The following is a 17666-nucleotide window of genomic DNA, read 5'->3' as shown; positions in this document are numbered from 1 at the left end:
CAGGCAATATCCATCTAAGAGTGAATGACAACAAGTGACCAATATGGGTATTTAGTTTATATCTGTGTTATTTCATTTGTCAATTTGAATTAGTTTTTTTGGTAGAAGTGGTATAAATTATTCGCTATGATCTTATATTGGCAGGGTATGAAATAAATAAAGATTATTTTCACGAGATGTTGGCAATTTTACGATCCCAAAACGGAGAATGTACGGACTACCTTTGTAACATACGTTTCGAACAGTGGGCACAAGCATACGACGGCGGCCTACGATATGGCCATATGACGTCGAACCTGGCAAAATGCATAAATTCTGTTTTTAAAGGAATGCGCCATCTACCGATAACATCAGTTGTGCGAGAGACATATTTTCGTTTGGCAACGCTATTTCCAAAGCGAACAGCAAGTTGTGCAGGCCAGATGCAGGGAGGCCATGTATGGTGCAGTAAGGTAGTTCAAGAAATTAACAAGGCCAAGGCGAAGGTAAACACCATGCACACAGTGTGTCACGATCGAGACAATTTATGGTTTCACGTGACAAAGTTTGACAGACCGCACCAAGGTGTTGTTGGCGGACAATATCGTGTACACTTACGAAATAGGACTTGTGACTGTGGGATGTTTGATGCACTTCGTTATCCATGCGCTCATGTTATTGCAGCTTGTCAAAAACTCTGTCTGGATCCGATGAGTTATGTGGACGAAGTGTACAAATTAGAAAACATGTACAACATATGGAGACACGTTTTCCTACCGGTCTCAGATGAACGTAAGTGGCCACACGTATCTCTTGCTCCTTTTAAGTTGTTACCGGATAGAGAATTACGTCGCAAACCAAAGGGTCGACCTTGCTCGAGTAGAATACGTAACAATATGAATATCCGAGAAACAGCCAGTCAAACGAAGTTGTGCGGATGGTGTAGGAATCCAGGCCATACAAGTCGATCATGCCCTAATCGCAATAGTTGAATGTAATTGTAAAAAAATTAAGTTTGTGAAATTATTAATTGATAAATTGTATTAAGTCAAAAAATTGTATTAATGGTTAGTAAAATTATCAAATTATATAAAATTATTAATTGTTAGTACCAGTCAAAACATTTTTCCAAATCTAACATTATGTGAATGTAAAATTATTAAGTCAAAAAATTGTATTAATGGTTAGTAAAATTATCAAATTATGTAAAATTATTAATTGTTAGTACCAGTCAAAACATTTTTCCAAATCTAACATTACGTGAATGTAACATTGTTAACTTAGTTTAGGGTTTTTAATTAAATTAGATTAGGGTTTTTAATTAAATCAGGTTAAGGTTAGTGTTTTAAGTTAAGGGTTTAGGGTTTTTAATTAAATTAGGTTAGGGTTAGGATTTTTAATTAATTTAGGTTAGGGTTAGGGTGTTTAATTAAATTAGGTTATGGTTTTTAATTAAATTAGGTTAAGGTTAGGGTTTTTAAGTTAAGGGTTTAGGGTTTTTAATTAAATTAGGTTAGGGTTAGGGTTTTTAATTAATTTAGGTTAGGGTTAGGGTCTTTAATTAAATTAGGTTAGGGTTTTTAAAGTTAAGGTTTAGGATTTTTAAGTTAAGGTTTAGGGTTTTTAATTAAATTAGGTTAGGGTTAGGATTTTTAATTAAATTAGGTTAGGGTTAGGGTTTGTAATTAAATTAGGTTAGGGGTAGGGTTTTTAATTAATTTAGGTTAGGGTTAGGGTTTGTAATTAAATTAGGTTAGGGGTAGGGTTTTTAATTAATTTAGGTTAGGGTTAGGGTTTTTAATTAATTTAGGTTAGGGTTTTTAATTAGGGTTTAGGTTAGGGTTTTGTATTAAATTAGGTTAGGGTTTTTAAAGTTAAGGTTTAGGGTTTTTAATTAAACTAGGTTAGGGTTTTGTATTAAATTAGTTTAGGGTTTTTAAAGTTAAGGTTTAGGGTTTTAAGTAAATTAGGTTAGGTTAGGGTTTTTAATTAAATTAGGTTAGGGTTAGGGTTTTTAATTAATTTAGGTTAGGGTTTAAGGTTAAATTAGGTTAGGGTTTTTATTACATCAAATAAACTTCTATTTTATTACATCAAATAATATCAAAATAACTCGAAAATTTTTTTATTTTATTACATCAAATAAACTTATATTTTATTGCATCAAATCAACTTCTATTTTATTACATCAAATAAACTTCTATTTTTTTACATCAAATAATATCAAAATAACTCAAAAAATTTCTATTTTTTTACATAAAATAATATCAAAATATTCAAAATATTTGTACAAATAAATTTAAATACGACAATCAATGTCTATGCCCTGGGGATTCAGTGCCACATGGCAGCCGTCGACGGTTACGCGTTGGATTCCTCCTTTCTCTAGCTTCCAGCGGTGGTTGTTGTTCCTCCGGTGGGGATTTTGGTTCTTCCAGTTCGGCATCTGGTTGTCAGACTTGGGACAATGATCCACCTTCAGAGAATAGTGTATGTGGAGGTGTTTGCATCAGGAACGGCAACGGTGTTTGAAACCCATACGTTGGTGGGGATTGGTAAAAAGGAGAGCTCCTCGACGGCCCCCATTGCGATCCCTCGTGCACCGCTGGCCTATACATCGGCGGTCCGCTCGGCATAACAGGAAATGGAGTTGAACTGGGCATTTGGCTCTAACCTGCCATAGGACTCGGAAAAGGATACATATAAGGGTTAGGGTACATATAAGGGCTACGAAACGCATCTGGCATCATCTGAAAAGGCAGCTGCGTGGGTATCATCGGTTGAACTGTTGCATCGGGTGACTGCGTCGGTGCTCTCGTTGGGCTTGGTGATTGCATGGCCGCTGATGATGAGCCGGGTGAATGTTTGGGCCTCGTTGAGGGGCTGCCTTCATCGTCTTGTTGTCTTGGATTTAGAGGCCCGCGTCTTTCCCTTTCGACACGTATTTGCCGCTACCTCTCCTCTGGCGTCAATAAATACGGCTTGCCATGGATCCTAAACCATGGCATGTATTCTGAAACGCACGATAACTCCGGAACGATGATTGGTTCCCGAGTAGGTAGATATTCATACCGATCTTCCCACATTTCCATGTACTTAGACTAGTATCTCGTCCAGTCCATATTCAATTGCTGAAGGTCGACTTTGTGTTGATCACCAAACACCTCAGGATCCACCGGAATCGGTTGTCTATATCCAAACTGTTGTAGCACTCTATCTGTCTGGTGCGGCTCCGCGATTGCGTAGTTGACCAACACGGCTTTCACGTGCCAAGCTTGTGGATTTTGTAAAAACTCTTCCGGGATTACTGCCCGAATTGCCGGATCCTTGTATGGTGTCCATTGAAACTATATGAACATGATAGAAATATTAGTTATATACATAATACTAAATATTAAATACTAAATATCAATCGACTAGCGAATGTATGGAAATATCTATTTGCAATAATACTTACTTCTGCTTCCGACCGTTGGTCCAATAGAAGCCGTATATCTTCAAGAGAGGATGATAATCGAGTATAACTTGCCGGATGGTTCCACCTAATTAAATAAAATTTTAGCATACTTTTATTTTTAAAAATCTACATAATAATTGTAAAATGTAATATAAAATTTACCTCGTTATGAGTGGGAATGTATATGGGTGGTTCACTCGAGAACGTAAAAATGGAAAGCAAAACCGTGCCCATGACTGCAGTAGTGATAGGCAACCTCCGATGTTTGCTCTCCTCGGTCGCGTCACCCCGCACATCTCCCGATATAATGCCAAGACGGCAAACCCCCAACTCAATTCACCAGCTGCTCTAAAATCAACGAGTTTTAGTAGCCATCTTAGATGTACGCGGCTCCGTGACGTGTCGGGCATCAGATAACCTCCAATTAATTAAAGAATGTATGCCCGAGCATATCGGATTCTTTCAATTTCGGTTGAATCTTCATCCGGATCAGGGAATGTGTCATGTAACCAGCCAATCTCGACCTTACGTCCCTCCATTTTCTCCGGAATAGCACCCAAAAGCTCGTAGCACACCGCCTCCCAATTGCTAGATTGAGCAGACCCGGTGACTGGGTGCCCGTCCACCGGCAATCCCAATTGCAGACTAACATCTTCTAGAGTGATAGTGCACTCTCCACATGGAAGATGGAATGTGTGCGTCTCGGGTCTCCACCTCTCGATCAACGCATTGATCAGTTTCGGGTCCAACTTGTATCCCCAGCCTACAGTCGCCACGTGCCAAAAACCCGCTTCCCGCGGGTAGTTCTCTACCAACGGTGATAGAGGAGCATGCATATTTCAGATATTGCATTCCAATACCCGATCTACAGACTTTTATAACAAATAATAAATTAATAATTATCTAAAAATGTATAAATAAAAAACTCGTAAATAATATTTAAAAATTAAATTTAACACTTACCATTTTCATTTGTTCCACCGATATGTGATGCCTATCAAGACAAGTCAATGATCCGGCCATTGATGAAATCGTACAAATTTTTACGATTTATAAAAATATAAAAAAATTTAAAATTATTTTAAAAAAGGAAATTGAAATTAAATATGGATTTGAGAGAATTTTGGAAGAAAATTGAGAGGAAATATGAGAGAGATTTGTTTGTGAAAAAATAAAAAGGGGTGGGGGTATTTATAGTTTTTTTTTGACTGTTGGGGAGGTAACGGTCAAATTTTTGACCGTTGGGTACTGTTCACGCGCGGGCCGAAATCGCGTCCACGTCAGCGCGAGTTGCTGACGTGGACGCGATTTCGCGAAAAAAGGATCATTTCGATAAATAATTAAATAATGAGCCCATTTCGATAATTTTTGAAAAAAATAATATTGGTAAATTGCCCAAACGAGAAAATAGGTATATTTCAAAGGTCAAATTATAAATTAAACTATAAAAACTATTTATATAATTAAACTTGCCCCCAAATTATAGCTTTTTTACCACTTATATACCTAAACTTTGGTTCATTTTCACTTTTGGTTTATTTGTTTTATTAACCAATTAAATCACGACACCTAACATTTTTATTTATTTTAAATTTTATTAAGCGTGTCGTCTTACATATTGGGACACCGGTGAACTAAAAAAAATTGAAAAAAATAAAAAATACAAGGCAAATATGGCTACTAATATGAAAATACAGTTAACTAAATATAATTTTAAAGTTTTAACTTAGAGCAATTAACATAATGAAATTATAAAATCCGGGTATAGGTTTTATCGACCCGCCTCTTTACAATCTCCAAAGCCGAAGTAAAACGAAAGCGAAAAGACAGCGATCATGTGGAGAAGAGCCGTGATGGATAGCAAAGCTTGCCAATCATGGCGCCTGATAACAACAAGAGGCGCGGCTGCCGGAAATGGAAAGCACGCCTCTACGTCGCCGTCAGCGGCGGCGGCCGTTAATTCACTATTGCTGCGTTCCCTCAAAGAACACTATCTTGAAGTCTCCAAAATGAATCCCCCTCCTGTATGTTTTATTCTTCATCTCTCTAACAGTAAATTTTTTTTTTTATCTTTTTTGTTCTTCAAAAAAAATATTCTTGTTAAACCTCTGTAAAACCCTATATGGTAGGAAGTTAGGGTTTTGGATAGGTGTTCAGATGTTGATGAATATATATGTACACAAAAGTTTTTTTTTTTTTTGGGGGAGGGAAGGGGTTTATTATTTGTATGAGATTTAGGGAGGTTCTGCGAGAGTTTTATAGACACAGATATAGGTTCAGTTTAGAATTTGTACGAGTGAATGGTTGAAAATTGAAATAGATATGAGAAGTGAAGTAATGCATTTTGCTGTCCATGAAAACCAAATGTTTAATCTTAATATTGTTCTATTTTGTTTCAATTGCCCATTGGAAACAAATTTAACTACCAAATGTCTTATATACTCCATATGTTTTATGATAGAGAAATAATATCGTTCAGCACTTTTTCTGGTAATTACTTTCATTTAGATCTGAAAGTTAGCTTACTTCGACTTCTGTTTCTTTCGGGGATAAAACCAATATGGTAAAAGTCATCAATCAAAGTTTCTCTTGCTGTGGGAAATCTGTTTGTTGGGTTGATTTTATGGTAAATCTAATGTGGTACATTGAAGGGACTTTCTGCTAGTGTGCATGTTCAAGCTCTCATTGATTCTATTCTGTGTACACATGATGTTTTAATCGGCTTGTCTAATAGTGTAAATGCATAATGTTGACAGAAAGTTAACCCTCCTTCACCATTTACGATTATCAAAGGTGCACTTGATTCTAATGGCCCTGTTCTCAAGCGGACCTATGGCAAGGAGGAAATTAGCATCTTTGTGATGCGGTTAGCTAATATTATTCGTGGTGAAGGTGATGATCCTGAGGACAATGGAATTAATCAGTTATTCCTTCATGTAGATGTATCAAAACCCGGACAGGAAGACTCCTTACAGTTTCTATGCGGATTGTATCCTGATGCTCTTGGAATCCACTCTGTTTCAATGAGGCCAAAAGATGAGTCTTCAGTGGAAGTTGTGGCTCCATCTAAGTATAACGGCCCTGTTTTTCAGTGAGTCATCAACACATCATATTCAATATGCTTAAGTGTTAAATTTGATTATTTGATGCGTCTTGATTGAGCTTTCCTCATAAATTGCTGTGATGATTGGTGTGTAAATGACTAAATCGTCAAGAGAGGAGTTGAAATCATGGGTGTTTTCCTCCTTGAACCTATAATCTTCCCCCATTATCTTGAAAGTGGGAGCATATATTACAATTAGGTAACCCCAGTATCCATTGTCAATTTATCATCAAACTACTTGCTGAAAAAAATTTCAAGTTTTAGCTTGAAAATAAATTTGTAAAACTTGGGTTCCTCAAAGCAGTTTAAGTTTTAGCATATCTGTAACCAAAGAGCAGTGATGCTGCAAAAGAATGTGCAATGATGGCTTTGGTTTTGGGGGCATTTGTTTTAGGTAATGTAATATAATGTGTATAAACCTGAGGTAAGAGACAAAAGGGAGGTACATTTAAGCTGTTCTTGGATGATAAGAATTAGAGCTGTAGAATGAGAGTTAGTCTTGGATTTTCATGTGATTAGAGCATGTTGCCTGGACTTAGATTTGAGCATTGGATACAGGTATGACTCCGACATGGATATGCTTCAAGTTTTTCTAAGTTTTTTCATGTATTTGGAGGATACTCATATCCATGTCTTAATATGTGTTGGACACAAGTGCTGAACATGGGTACTTAAGGAAAAATGAAGCGTTTGGTTAGCATATGCATGATTGGTTGTACAGTTGATTATATATTTAGATTTACCTCCAGCATCCCACCAGAGATGCATTTGGTTGTATAAATATTTGATAGGATAAAAGCTGAAACTCCAAGTAGAAGATTTCCATGAGTGGAATGGACAAAGTATTCTTATTCTCTAAAGGCTTCTAAGAAACTTCTTCTTCAACTGTGCTTTAAACCTCTAGCCAGGCCGGATAGGCTCTTGTTCTGAATTAGATCTTCAAATTTTTACTTGAACAAGTAAAGATAACGTGTTTCTCAGGTTATTAGTTACATTACTTCATAAACGCTTCATTAGTCTTTTTTATAAACTTTGATTTGCTTAAAACTGATTTTTTTCAGCCGTGAAAATAATTTAGGTAGATACACTCTACTTTCATTATAGATGCTTTGTAGCCACTATGCAATGATAAATAAAGTTTATTTGCTTCTTATTATTTTTCTTTTGGTACAAAGCAGGATGTATCCTAGAGATAGGGGAAGAGGTCGCAGATTTTATGATTTGAATTCTAGATTTGTTGAATGTCACCTCTCATTCGGGTGACTAAATGAACTAATTGTGTTAAGCCCTCAATTCATCTTAATTTTCTTTTAGTCATCATTATATAACCCGCTGCTCATTTCTTATGTTTGCTTATTACTAAGCCATCTCTATGCATTTGGGCAGAGATCTTGATGAAAAGATGAGGGATGCATTTCATAGTTTCATAGAGGAACGAGGGGTGAATGAAAGTCTCTTTCCATTTCTACAAGCATGGCTGTATGTAAAGGATCACCGGAATTTGTTGCGTTGGTTCAAATCGGTAGGCACATTCATTACTGAAAAATAAATTTGGAGTTGATGATGCAAAGCATTGATCAAGTGATTTTATGAAATAGAGTCATCTTTCTACTTTTCAAAATGGTAGATAAAATCTTTGAGGATCAATGCATCATTCCTGCTGGTTTAGATGATGTTTTAGTTTACATATAAGATTCCTTCCTTAGCAAATGGAATTTAGCATTAAGACTCCTTCAGGCTGTCTCTTTTATGTTTCATATTGGAAGTATGGCCTGTTTTTGTGTTCAATATAAGTAAAACTTTTCTCATTTAATTTATTCTAATGCTTTTAAGTGCTCTTTTTGGCTCGTTTTCGTTGTTCATTTTATTTATACGAATGTATTGTCTATAAAACATGAAATTTGGGAAATGGATAAGCTTAGACACTCTTCAGCACTTGTGTGGGTAGAGATCTCTGTTTCATTACTTTGTCGAAGCAGAAACTATGCCTGCTTCAAAACCACTTCTCCTTTGGGTATAGTTAAGATTCTTTACTTTCCTCATTGGTCCAAACTTTTTACATTCATAGTTACCTGTTGTTGTTTTAAATCATTCATTAATTAAGCCACTTTTCAGTTTGTTCTCTCTGTTGCATTGTAAAGTTTGAGCAGTTCTACAATTGTTCCTTGTTTCATTCAAGTTATTTCAATACTCGATAGCATCATCTGTAATGTCTGAAACTCACTGCTTAAAACTGGCAGATGTTGCATTAGCGAAAAGAATTAAAGCTACTTTCAGTTTTTCTGTACTTTTTCAGTAATCCATTCATTAATGCGCATGTCAATTTTCTCTTTTTGGGTAAAAGAATTTGTTTGGGGGAGATTAATATTTAGTTCTGTTTGAAATTTCGGTTGGGGTTCTAATGGGGTTGCAAGGTGTTTGCGAGAAGAAGATGATCGAACTTAAAAAAGAAAATTTTAAAAATTCAAAATATTATTTAAAAATTAATAACAATTCTCCAATTTTCTAGAAGGTACAAAATATACATTAATAGTTCATATCAATGGTAGATGGTAGAAGTAGCAATTAGATTGCACTTGGGATATATTAGTTAATAAGGTAAAATTGCATACTTGCGAAGATTTTTCGGTTTTCTTAGCAATAAGATGCAACTCATGGAATAAGTAAGACATTGCAAACGGATGTGCATTGGTAATGTAATAGAGATTGACATAGGTTGAACTATGGGAGATACTTGATAATAGCAATGGATGCTTGCTCTGGAAATAAGTTTATCGTCCATGACCTGCTATGAGAACTCTGCTTGGTAAAATCAATTAAGTGTATTCTGTTTTGATTCATTACGAAAACGGTCCTTCTATATAGAGAAAAAATATCAGATTCCTGGTTGAACAAGGGGTTTGTGTCCTTAGTGCGGTGATTTGAATAAATAAAATTATCACATGTTGATTTAATTAATATTTGTATGTTTGTCTTCAATAATTAGAGACACAGATATATTGAAAAGCTGTGCTCTTATGGTAGTAGGTCGAAAGTTTGTGTGTTGGGTATAGACCTGATTATGGGTCGGGTCAGACTAATGCATATGCTTAGTTGCAACTCTGCCTAAAAAATAGACTTAAAATTTTGTCCAAGCCCAACCTAGATAAAAAAATACTGAACCTGAACCCAACTCGCTTATATTAAAAATTTATTTATATTATTTTTTATATAAAAACAAATTTAAAAAAGATGGTACATCAAATACGCTAAAAACATTAAAATAAATGTTTTCCAACACTTTGAAAATATATTAAAAAAATCTTTATACTTAAATAATACTACGATAGTTGCAACTTAGCAAACAAATGTTTCTAAAATAGTAGCAAACTTAATAATAGAAAAAAAATTCTACAATATCCAAACAATAACAACAAAATAATAACAATATAATAACAAAATGACAACAAAACAACATCAAAATAGCAGCACAAAATAGTGAAAAAAAACTAGGTAAATTCAGGTCGGGCTTGGCCAAAAATCTTACTCAAGGCTCAACCCGTTTAGAAAAGGGTCTTATTTTTTTGTCCAACCTCATTTTTCGAGTCTATATTTTTGCTCAAACTCTCCTACTTTTCGAACGAGCCTTCGAGCCTAGACGGGCGGCCTGACCCATAATCAAGTCTAGTAGGGTACATTACTTATGCATGACATGAGTCCACTCACAATAATGGAATCATAACTCAAATTGAAAAAAAAAGTCATTAAAATTTTGTTGGCAATATTACTAAAGTCCGTGTTTGAACACATAAATATATACTTAAAAACCATTTCAAGTCAAAATAATAGAAAAAGAATAAACTTGATTTTGCAATTTACTTGTTTAAGGCTTTAAATTTATTGTTTTGGATTTATTTAAAAATTTTGTAATTTAATATTTTTATATTTTTTTTATAAATTTTTGGAGTTTTTTTGAATTTCTTAAATATTATTTTGATTTTTTGTAGCTTTTTAGAGAGATTAGTTTGCTCAATTTTTTAAATTGACTAGGACCTAACATGTATTTACACTCATTTGTTTTTTCAATTTATTTAGGTTTTCGAGCTATAAATATTCAACTTGACTCGAACTCGAAAAACTATTTTACTTATTCAAGTTCATTATAAAAATTGAAAAACTTGAAATTTTAAAAAATTCTCAAGTCAAATTGAGTTTTGCTCAGCTCTATGACTGATTCGACCACTAATCTGGTTCTTACAACATTGGTTTTTAAAACATATTAGATCCAAACTAGTCCATTGAGTAGGTACACACATGTTTACAATCCTATTAACATTTTTTTTAAATGCTCATATCAAATATGAACAAACATTCAACAGTAAATTGACGGCTAGTGTAACGATTCAATTTTTAGTGGTGTTAAAAAACACAGTTTTAGGATCCCATTTACGTAAATCGAATCCGTAAATATAAAATAGGAATATTTAAAAAGTTAATATAAAAATATAATGAAGTTCGATTAAGTAATTTAACTGAGAAATTTGTTAATTAAAGCTCAGGGACTAAATTGTAAAAATACAATTACTATTGAGTTTTAATTGAGAAAAGACTTAGGAACCTAGATAGTAATTATTCAAAGGACTAAAATAGTAATTAAATCATTTTTTTTTATAGTTAGTGGACTGTGATGATGATGGCCATTTTAATTAAGGTACAAACAAGTTTAATATAATTATAATTAACTAAAATTAATCTAAATTTAATTGAGGTATAAATGGCAAAATAAGTAGAAAGAGAGATAGAAAACTCATCATCTTCTTTCCCAAGTCGTCCAAGTTAAAAGAAAAATAAAAGAAGAAAACCTTACGCTATCCAAGCATTCGGTCAAGCAAATTCATAAGGTAACTAAGCTAAATTCATGTATTTTTTTATAGATTTATGATTATGGGAGCTTGATTTAGTTAGATCATGAGTCAATTTATTCAATTGTTAAGCTTTTAGCAAGTGGTCATTGCTAAGAAATTGATGAATTAGGCTTGAATTTGATAGATATTAAGCTTAGGTTATGATAACGATTAAATTGTAAAACTTAATAAGCTTGATAGTTAACTTTGTAACATTAGGGACCAAATTGAATAAACTAAAAACCTTTATGAAATTTATGCTAGGAATAGAAAGTATAGGGTCCCTAATGAAAGAATGTGAAATCAAATTTTGATCTGATGCTAAATATCGAAAGATATGTATATCCCGAGTAGAGGGACTAAATTGAAAAAATGTAAAATATGCTTGCCTTTATATTTTAATGTGAATTGGAGGAAAATTGATATATTTTATTTGTTGTATTATCGTACATAGCTAGAGACGATGTCAGGCCGGCGAAAGGGAAAGGAAATGCGAGAGTCACTGATGAGTAACTACGATTCGGTTTGTACTTTTATGATTTGAGTTCAATATGTTATTATTACATATATGCTTATATACGTATGTGTGAATGTTGCCAATCTATTTGTTGAGGTAAGTGTATTACTGTCACGTGATTTGGTTAAATACTTAATGATATTGAATGTCGAGAAGTTGGACTGAATTGAATATGATAGAAAAGAGTATGATATAATTGATATATAATATGTGATATGAATATGGTATGAACCATGCTATGTGATATTGGACATAAATGAATTGATTATGAAATGAGATTATGATATTTGAATTGTGTAACAATTTGATTTATTGTGGTATCAAAAAATACAGTTTCAAAATTCCATTTTCGTTAATCGAGTTCGTAAATATTAAATATAGATATGTATGAGGATAATATAAGAATGTATTGAAGATTGGTCAAGTAATTTTTTCAATTAAATAGTCAATTTAGGCTTAGGGACTAAATTGTACAAGTCCAATCACTATAGGTTTTTAATAGTCAATATTGATTAGCCAAAGGTCCAAAATGGTAATAAAAACATTTATGTATAAGTATTGGTGGATGATGATGGCATATTTCATTATATGTGATTAAATGATAATTAAACTAATGAAAACATGATCAAACTAATTAATCTAAGTTAATTAAAGTATAAAAGTTAAAAATAATGGAGCATTCACCATCTTTCTTCATCCTTCAACCATCCACCATTGCTAAAGCCAAAGAAAAACCCTTCAACCTTTGAAAAACATTTAGGTACAAATTGGGTATGTAATTCAAGTTATTTTCTTATAATTTTTATAAATTTGAGGTCACGAAAGCTTGATTTAGCTAGCCCATTTATCAATTTTTAAAACTGTCAAAGTTTTAGAAAGTTGGCATTGTTAATTTATTAAAGAATTAGGATTGAAATTGATAGATTCTAAGCTTAGAATTAGAAAATGACTAGATTGTAAAGTTATTTGTCTTTATTAGTTAACTTTGTTATATTAGGGACCAGTTTGAATAAATGTGAAAGTTGTGATGAAATTATGTGAGAAATAGAAAACAGAAGGTCCTTAATGATATTATAATACATGTGTATTGTATTTGATGTGTGCGAAGTAACAAATCAATGAGAAGCCTCATTGAGCAAAGACAGAGGCAAGCAAAAGCTTACCTAGGTTTGACAGCAAGCAGTGAAATAGTGGAGGTGAGTGGTCATGAGTGCTGCAATTAAGCACCAATTCGCGTGATAAGGGGAGCTTAGGTAATCTAAACACTTATCCTAAGTTCCTATAGTAAGTGTTTCTGTTTATGTAAGCTATGATAACATGCGAACTATACCATGTGAGCTTTGCTATGATTATGTGAGCTGTGTTTTATTTATGCGAGCTATGTTATTGTGCAATTTATGCTATATGTGAACCATTATATGCGAGCTATGCTATATGTGAATCATGTTGCATACGAGCTATGTGTATACGAACTATGTGTAATGCGAGTTATACACTGTAAACTGTGTTCTTTTGCGAGTTCTACTAAACTGCGAGCTATATTAATTGCGAACTGTGAATGTGTTTAAAGTGATATGTTGGCGTTGTGAACCCTTAAAACAGTTGGATATCATTGGCATGCCATAGGATTGTGAGTACTCACCTTTATTGCTGTGATAGGGCATTGTGGCTCGAAGATAGCGTTGGAGAGACAAGGGAATGTAGAGCTTAGCTCCATTCACTAAAGATAGCGTGGTGTGTTTGAAGAGTGTTAGCACTCGTACTACACTTATTGGAGATAGCGCAGGACTTTTGTGGTTATTTAATGTGTTTGGAGATTTGTTTGTTCAATGCATATGATTTATAATTATGTTTCACTGTCACAAATTGCCAGTATATCAATATAATGCATTATGAGTATTATATATATTATACTAACTACATGCTTCGAAGTTACAATATGCTATTAGGTTTCCTAAAGGTTATGCAAACCGCTTATTTACATGTTATGACCATATGAGAATGTATGCGAACTATTTAATATCGTGTGTTCAATTGTGATTTATTGTGAGCACTCACTGAGCTTCAATAAGCTCACGCTCCTTATATGTACTTTGTAGAAAAATAGCTCACGGGAAAAGTGGCAAAGTGAACATTCCAAGTGACCCACCGCAAGGCAATTTTTTTAGTATGTTGACGTGTTTTTCAACCCCAAATAACGAAAGCAATGTGGGACTATTCCTATGGATTAGATTAGATTTAGATTTAGATTTTAAATAAATTTGATAGGTTGTAAATGGACATTATAGATTGTTTAATTTTTTTTTGAACTTTTATAAATTGTTGGATGGATGTTTGACTGCTTAAATTGTGAAGGCGTGATAGCTTGTACGTTTCATTGTTTGACTAACACATAAATTGATACAGAATGATGTAGATGAATGCGGAAAAGGATCGTAAAGTTTGTTCAAGTCGCGGTTTTGACTTAGGGCTCTAGACATTCAAAAAGAAACTTGGATTCTGACACAACTTGAAATGTAAACGAAACCAATTCAGATAAGAAATAAATAGAACAATTAAAAATAAATAAATAAGATGAATAAAATAGAAAAATGAAATAAGATATTATAATAATAAAGAAGAAAATAAACTCAATAGATGGAATAGATGAAACGTGGCGTGTAGAAGTCCTAAGAAGTCTTGGAAACAAAAAGAATCCACAACTCCCTTCAAGCGACTCTAATTTTCTCTCTAAAAAAGAAAACTTGGAAAGAAAAAGTTTTAAAATGATCCTTACAGTCTTAAAAGATTGTTAAATTTATTCTAAAAGAAAACTTAAGAGAAATTCTTGAAAGAAAAACTCAAAGAGAATTTATTAACTCAAAAGAGAAGTTGAATAATAATGAATTGAATGATTTGTGTACAATGAAAATGCCTATATATAAGCTAGCTAAATAAATCTAAATAAAACTCTTAAGTATATTAGAACTCTAATTAATCTAAACAAGAAGTAGTTTTAAACTAAATTTTCTTGTTGACATAAAACTCCTAAATAACTTAAACTACTTAATAATTGTTAAAATTCGGAATAATAAAATAATAAGAGCTGATAAATACAATATTGGGCTCAAATATAATGAATTTTAAGCCTATAATCTGAACCCAATATGATTTAAAATCGAATTAAAATCCCGAAACTCGTAATTCTCATCATAATCCCATCTAGAAATTCTACTCACGCAGTCTTCACTAAAACAGTCATAACTTGAGCTCCAAACCCAAAACCGAGTGGTTCAAAGTGTGTTTTGAAGCTAAAAGATAGATCATCGAAAGCCATGAAGACATCTCAACGCAGAAATGCCTGGATCCCATCCAAAAAGTCGTCGCAAGTATGCTGATTTCTCAAACTTGAAAATTGACATATTCGGTGAATAAAATTTAATAAATTTCACCACATCCGTGCATATATCATAAATGCAGTTGGAAGAGCTCGTCGAACATTGAGGTAAGTCCCAAATTGTTTAAGTATGTTTGAAACAATCTAATGCTTGGTATGCATGAGAGATAAATTTTGACTTGTTGCGTGAAATTATTGATGCATGCGAATTGTCTAATTGATGAATGAATGAGTAGGCAAAACATGTTAGGGGTTGTAAGAGTAAAGGTTTTGTAAAATGATAAAGGGTTGTCATGTAGAAACATTAAATAAGTTGTAAAGTAAAAATGAATATGTGAGGGATAAAGTTTGCCAGTATAGGGTTAGCGTGAGAAAATGGGGTTCGTGGATAGACTGTACACGAGACAAGCTGCCAATTATATGTTCAATAGATTGTTTTATTAAAAAGGCTTCGCATGTTTTCTTCCTAATTGGTGTTCGCAAAACGGACTTCTGTAGGGTTCGCCAAATGCCATCTGCAAAGTGGCATGTGAAAGGTTAGAGTTCACAAGGTGCGAACCTTGCCAACCTACGAGCCTGAAAACGTTAGACATTAGGAGCTCGCATGAACTAAATTGTTTTACATTGTGTGTATTTCACATTGTCTGTTGCCTTATGTGCTGGTTAACTCTATGAAGAGTCAATTGAACTCGATTGATGCATGCGAAGTATGTTTGTGAAAGTATTGTATGTCTAAAGAATGTCCATTAAATATGTGATAATTTTAATTAGAGAAGTACGATTTTAGGATTTTTTATACAATGATTAATTATTTGTGAGGTGTGATTGGTGATCATTGATTGGAGAGTCACTTCGGTGACTAATGTGACGTTTGAAATTCGCGTCGGACTATCCCGGTCGAGTTTGGGGTGCCACATATATAATTAGGGCTTAAATAATTTGTAATTAAGTTTTGACTTTTTCATCTATTAAATACAATATTATTTAGTCATTGGGTCATTTCATTATAGTACCATGATTAAGCTCTCCCTTACTGTATATCATTACAAAAACTACTTAATCAAGTGCTCATCCAATGACCTTATCATATATGTGTTACTCTCATAGTATATCTTTAATCTCTTTAAATTCGTTCACCCAATATGATTCTAGTTTATCTCATGGTAACCATTACATCTTCCTTCATGAAAAGGTTGATTACTAATACATAGTAATTAAATCATCCGTCCTAAACAAATGACATATGACCACGTTACTTTTCCATCGATCATGTAATGTAGATGAGAGGATATCATTTACCCTTTATTGGGCTATTAATTTTGCTATTGTAGGTGAAATTATGTCATGTAGAAGTCGTATACCCAAAGTACTAGCTTTTGACTCTATTACCAATTGAACTCGGGTTTTCAATATATCAAATTATATGAGTCGCACACACATAGTCCATTACTTACTCAAGATTGAGATAAGCCACGCTAAGAACGCACAAGTGAATAAATCCATAAATGAATCTGGGATTTATTCTACTTGGTTCTTGTTCGATGTATTGTCATTATGATCCAGCCACATAACACAACTTAATATTAGTTAAACGTTAGATAGTCAGTGAGCTAATATTTTCTTTATATTTTGCTTTGCGTGCAAAACCCGTTGAGGATATAATACACAAGATATTAATGTGAATGATAGAATTTTTATTAAATCAAAATTTTCAAAAAAATTACAAGTGTATTTGATGATTTAACTACACTAAGGACACTAGATCCCTACATACATTTTATGAGTTTTATTATGAATTTATTCCCTCTCCTTTACAAAAAAAAAAGGGGTTAGTCTCATTATTTTAATTTGTTAGAATTTAATCCTAAAAGAAAATAGAGAAGTTAGACTAGGTATTGGTAAAATCATGAACTCAAATAGCTGATTTTTAATAAATTATTACATATAAATTATTGAATTAATACTTATTTTTAAGTTAATGATTTAGCAACAAAGTTTAAGGGTGTTATTGAGTTGGATTAACTGCTCAGTTTTGTAAAGTACAAGAAAGTGAGAAATAAATTTCGACAAATTAAAGTAGAAGGATCAACTTTTTCAATTCTAATAAAGTAGAGGGATACAATTTGCGGTTAGACCAAGTTTATGAATCAATTTAGAATCTGAATAAAATTTTGAGGACTTTTGATGGAATTAACCTTAACGAAAAAAAGTATTAAAGCTTTTATGAAAATCAGACGGCCAAAACATAAACATCTTCAAGCGTGGGCGGCACTGATTGTTCTCCACGTGTCCGAACCCTCAGATTCGTTTTTCCAAACCTTACCTTCGGATCCGAGCCTCATTTTTGCTCT

General features: G+C 33.2%; 1 protein-coding gene across 1 annotated transcript; it reads left to right on the top strand.

The window, feature by feature from the left end:
* Window positions 1–5089: 5089 nt before the first annotated feature.
* LOC107949794 (uncharacterized protein At2g39795, mitochondrial) lies at window positions 5090–8352 on the top strand. The gene is made up of 3 exons (XM_016884553.2): window positions 5090–5460; window positions 6193–6527; window positions 7926–8352. The coding sequence occupies exons 1-3, from the start codon at window positions 5272–5274 to the stop codon at window positions 8086–8088; spliced, it is 687 nt and encodes a 228-aa protein (XP_016740042.1). The 5' UTR covers window positions 5090–5271; the 3' UTR covers window positions 8089–8352.
* The last annotated feature ends 9314 nt before the right edge of the window (window positions 8353–17666 follow it).

This window comes from Gossypium hirsutum, chromosome D03 (assembly GCF_007990345.1).
Source record: "Gossypium hirsutum isolate 1008001.06 chromosome D03, Gossypium_hirsutum_v2.1, whole genome shotgun sequence".
In the NCBI taxonomy this organism is placed as follows: Eukaryota; Viridiplantae; Streptophyta; class Magnoliopsida; order Malvales; family Malvaceae; genus Gossypium; species Gossypium hirsutum.
This window is presented reverse-complemented; position numbering and strand designations above follow the sequence as displayed.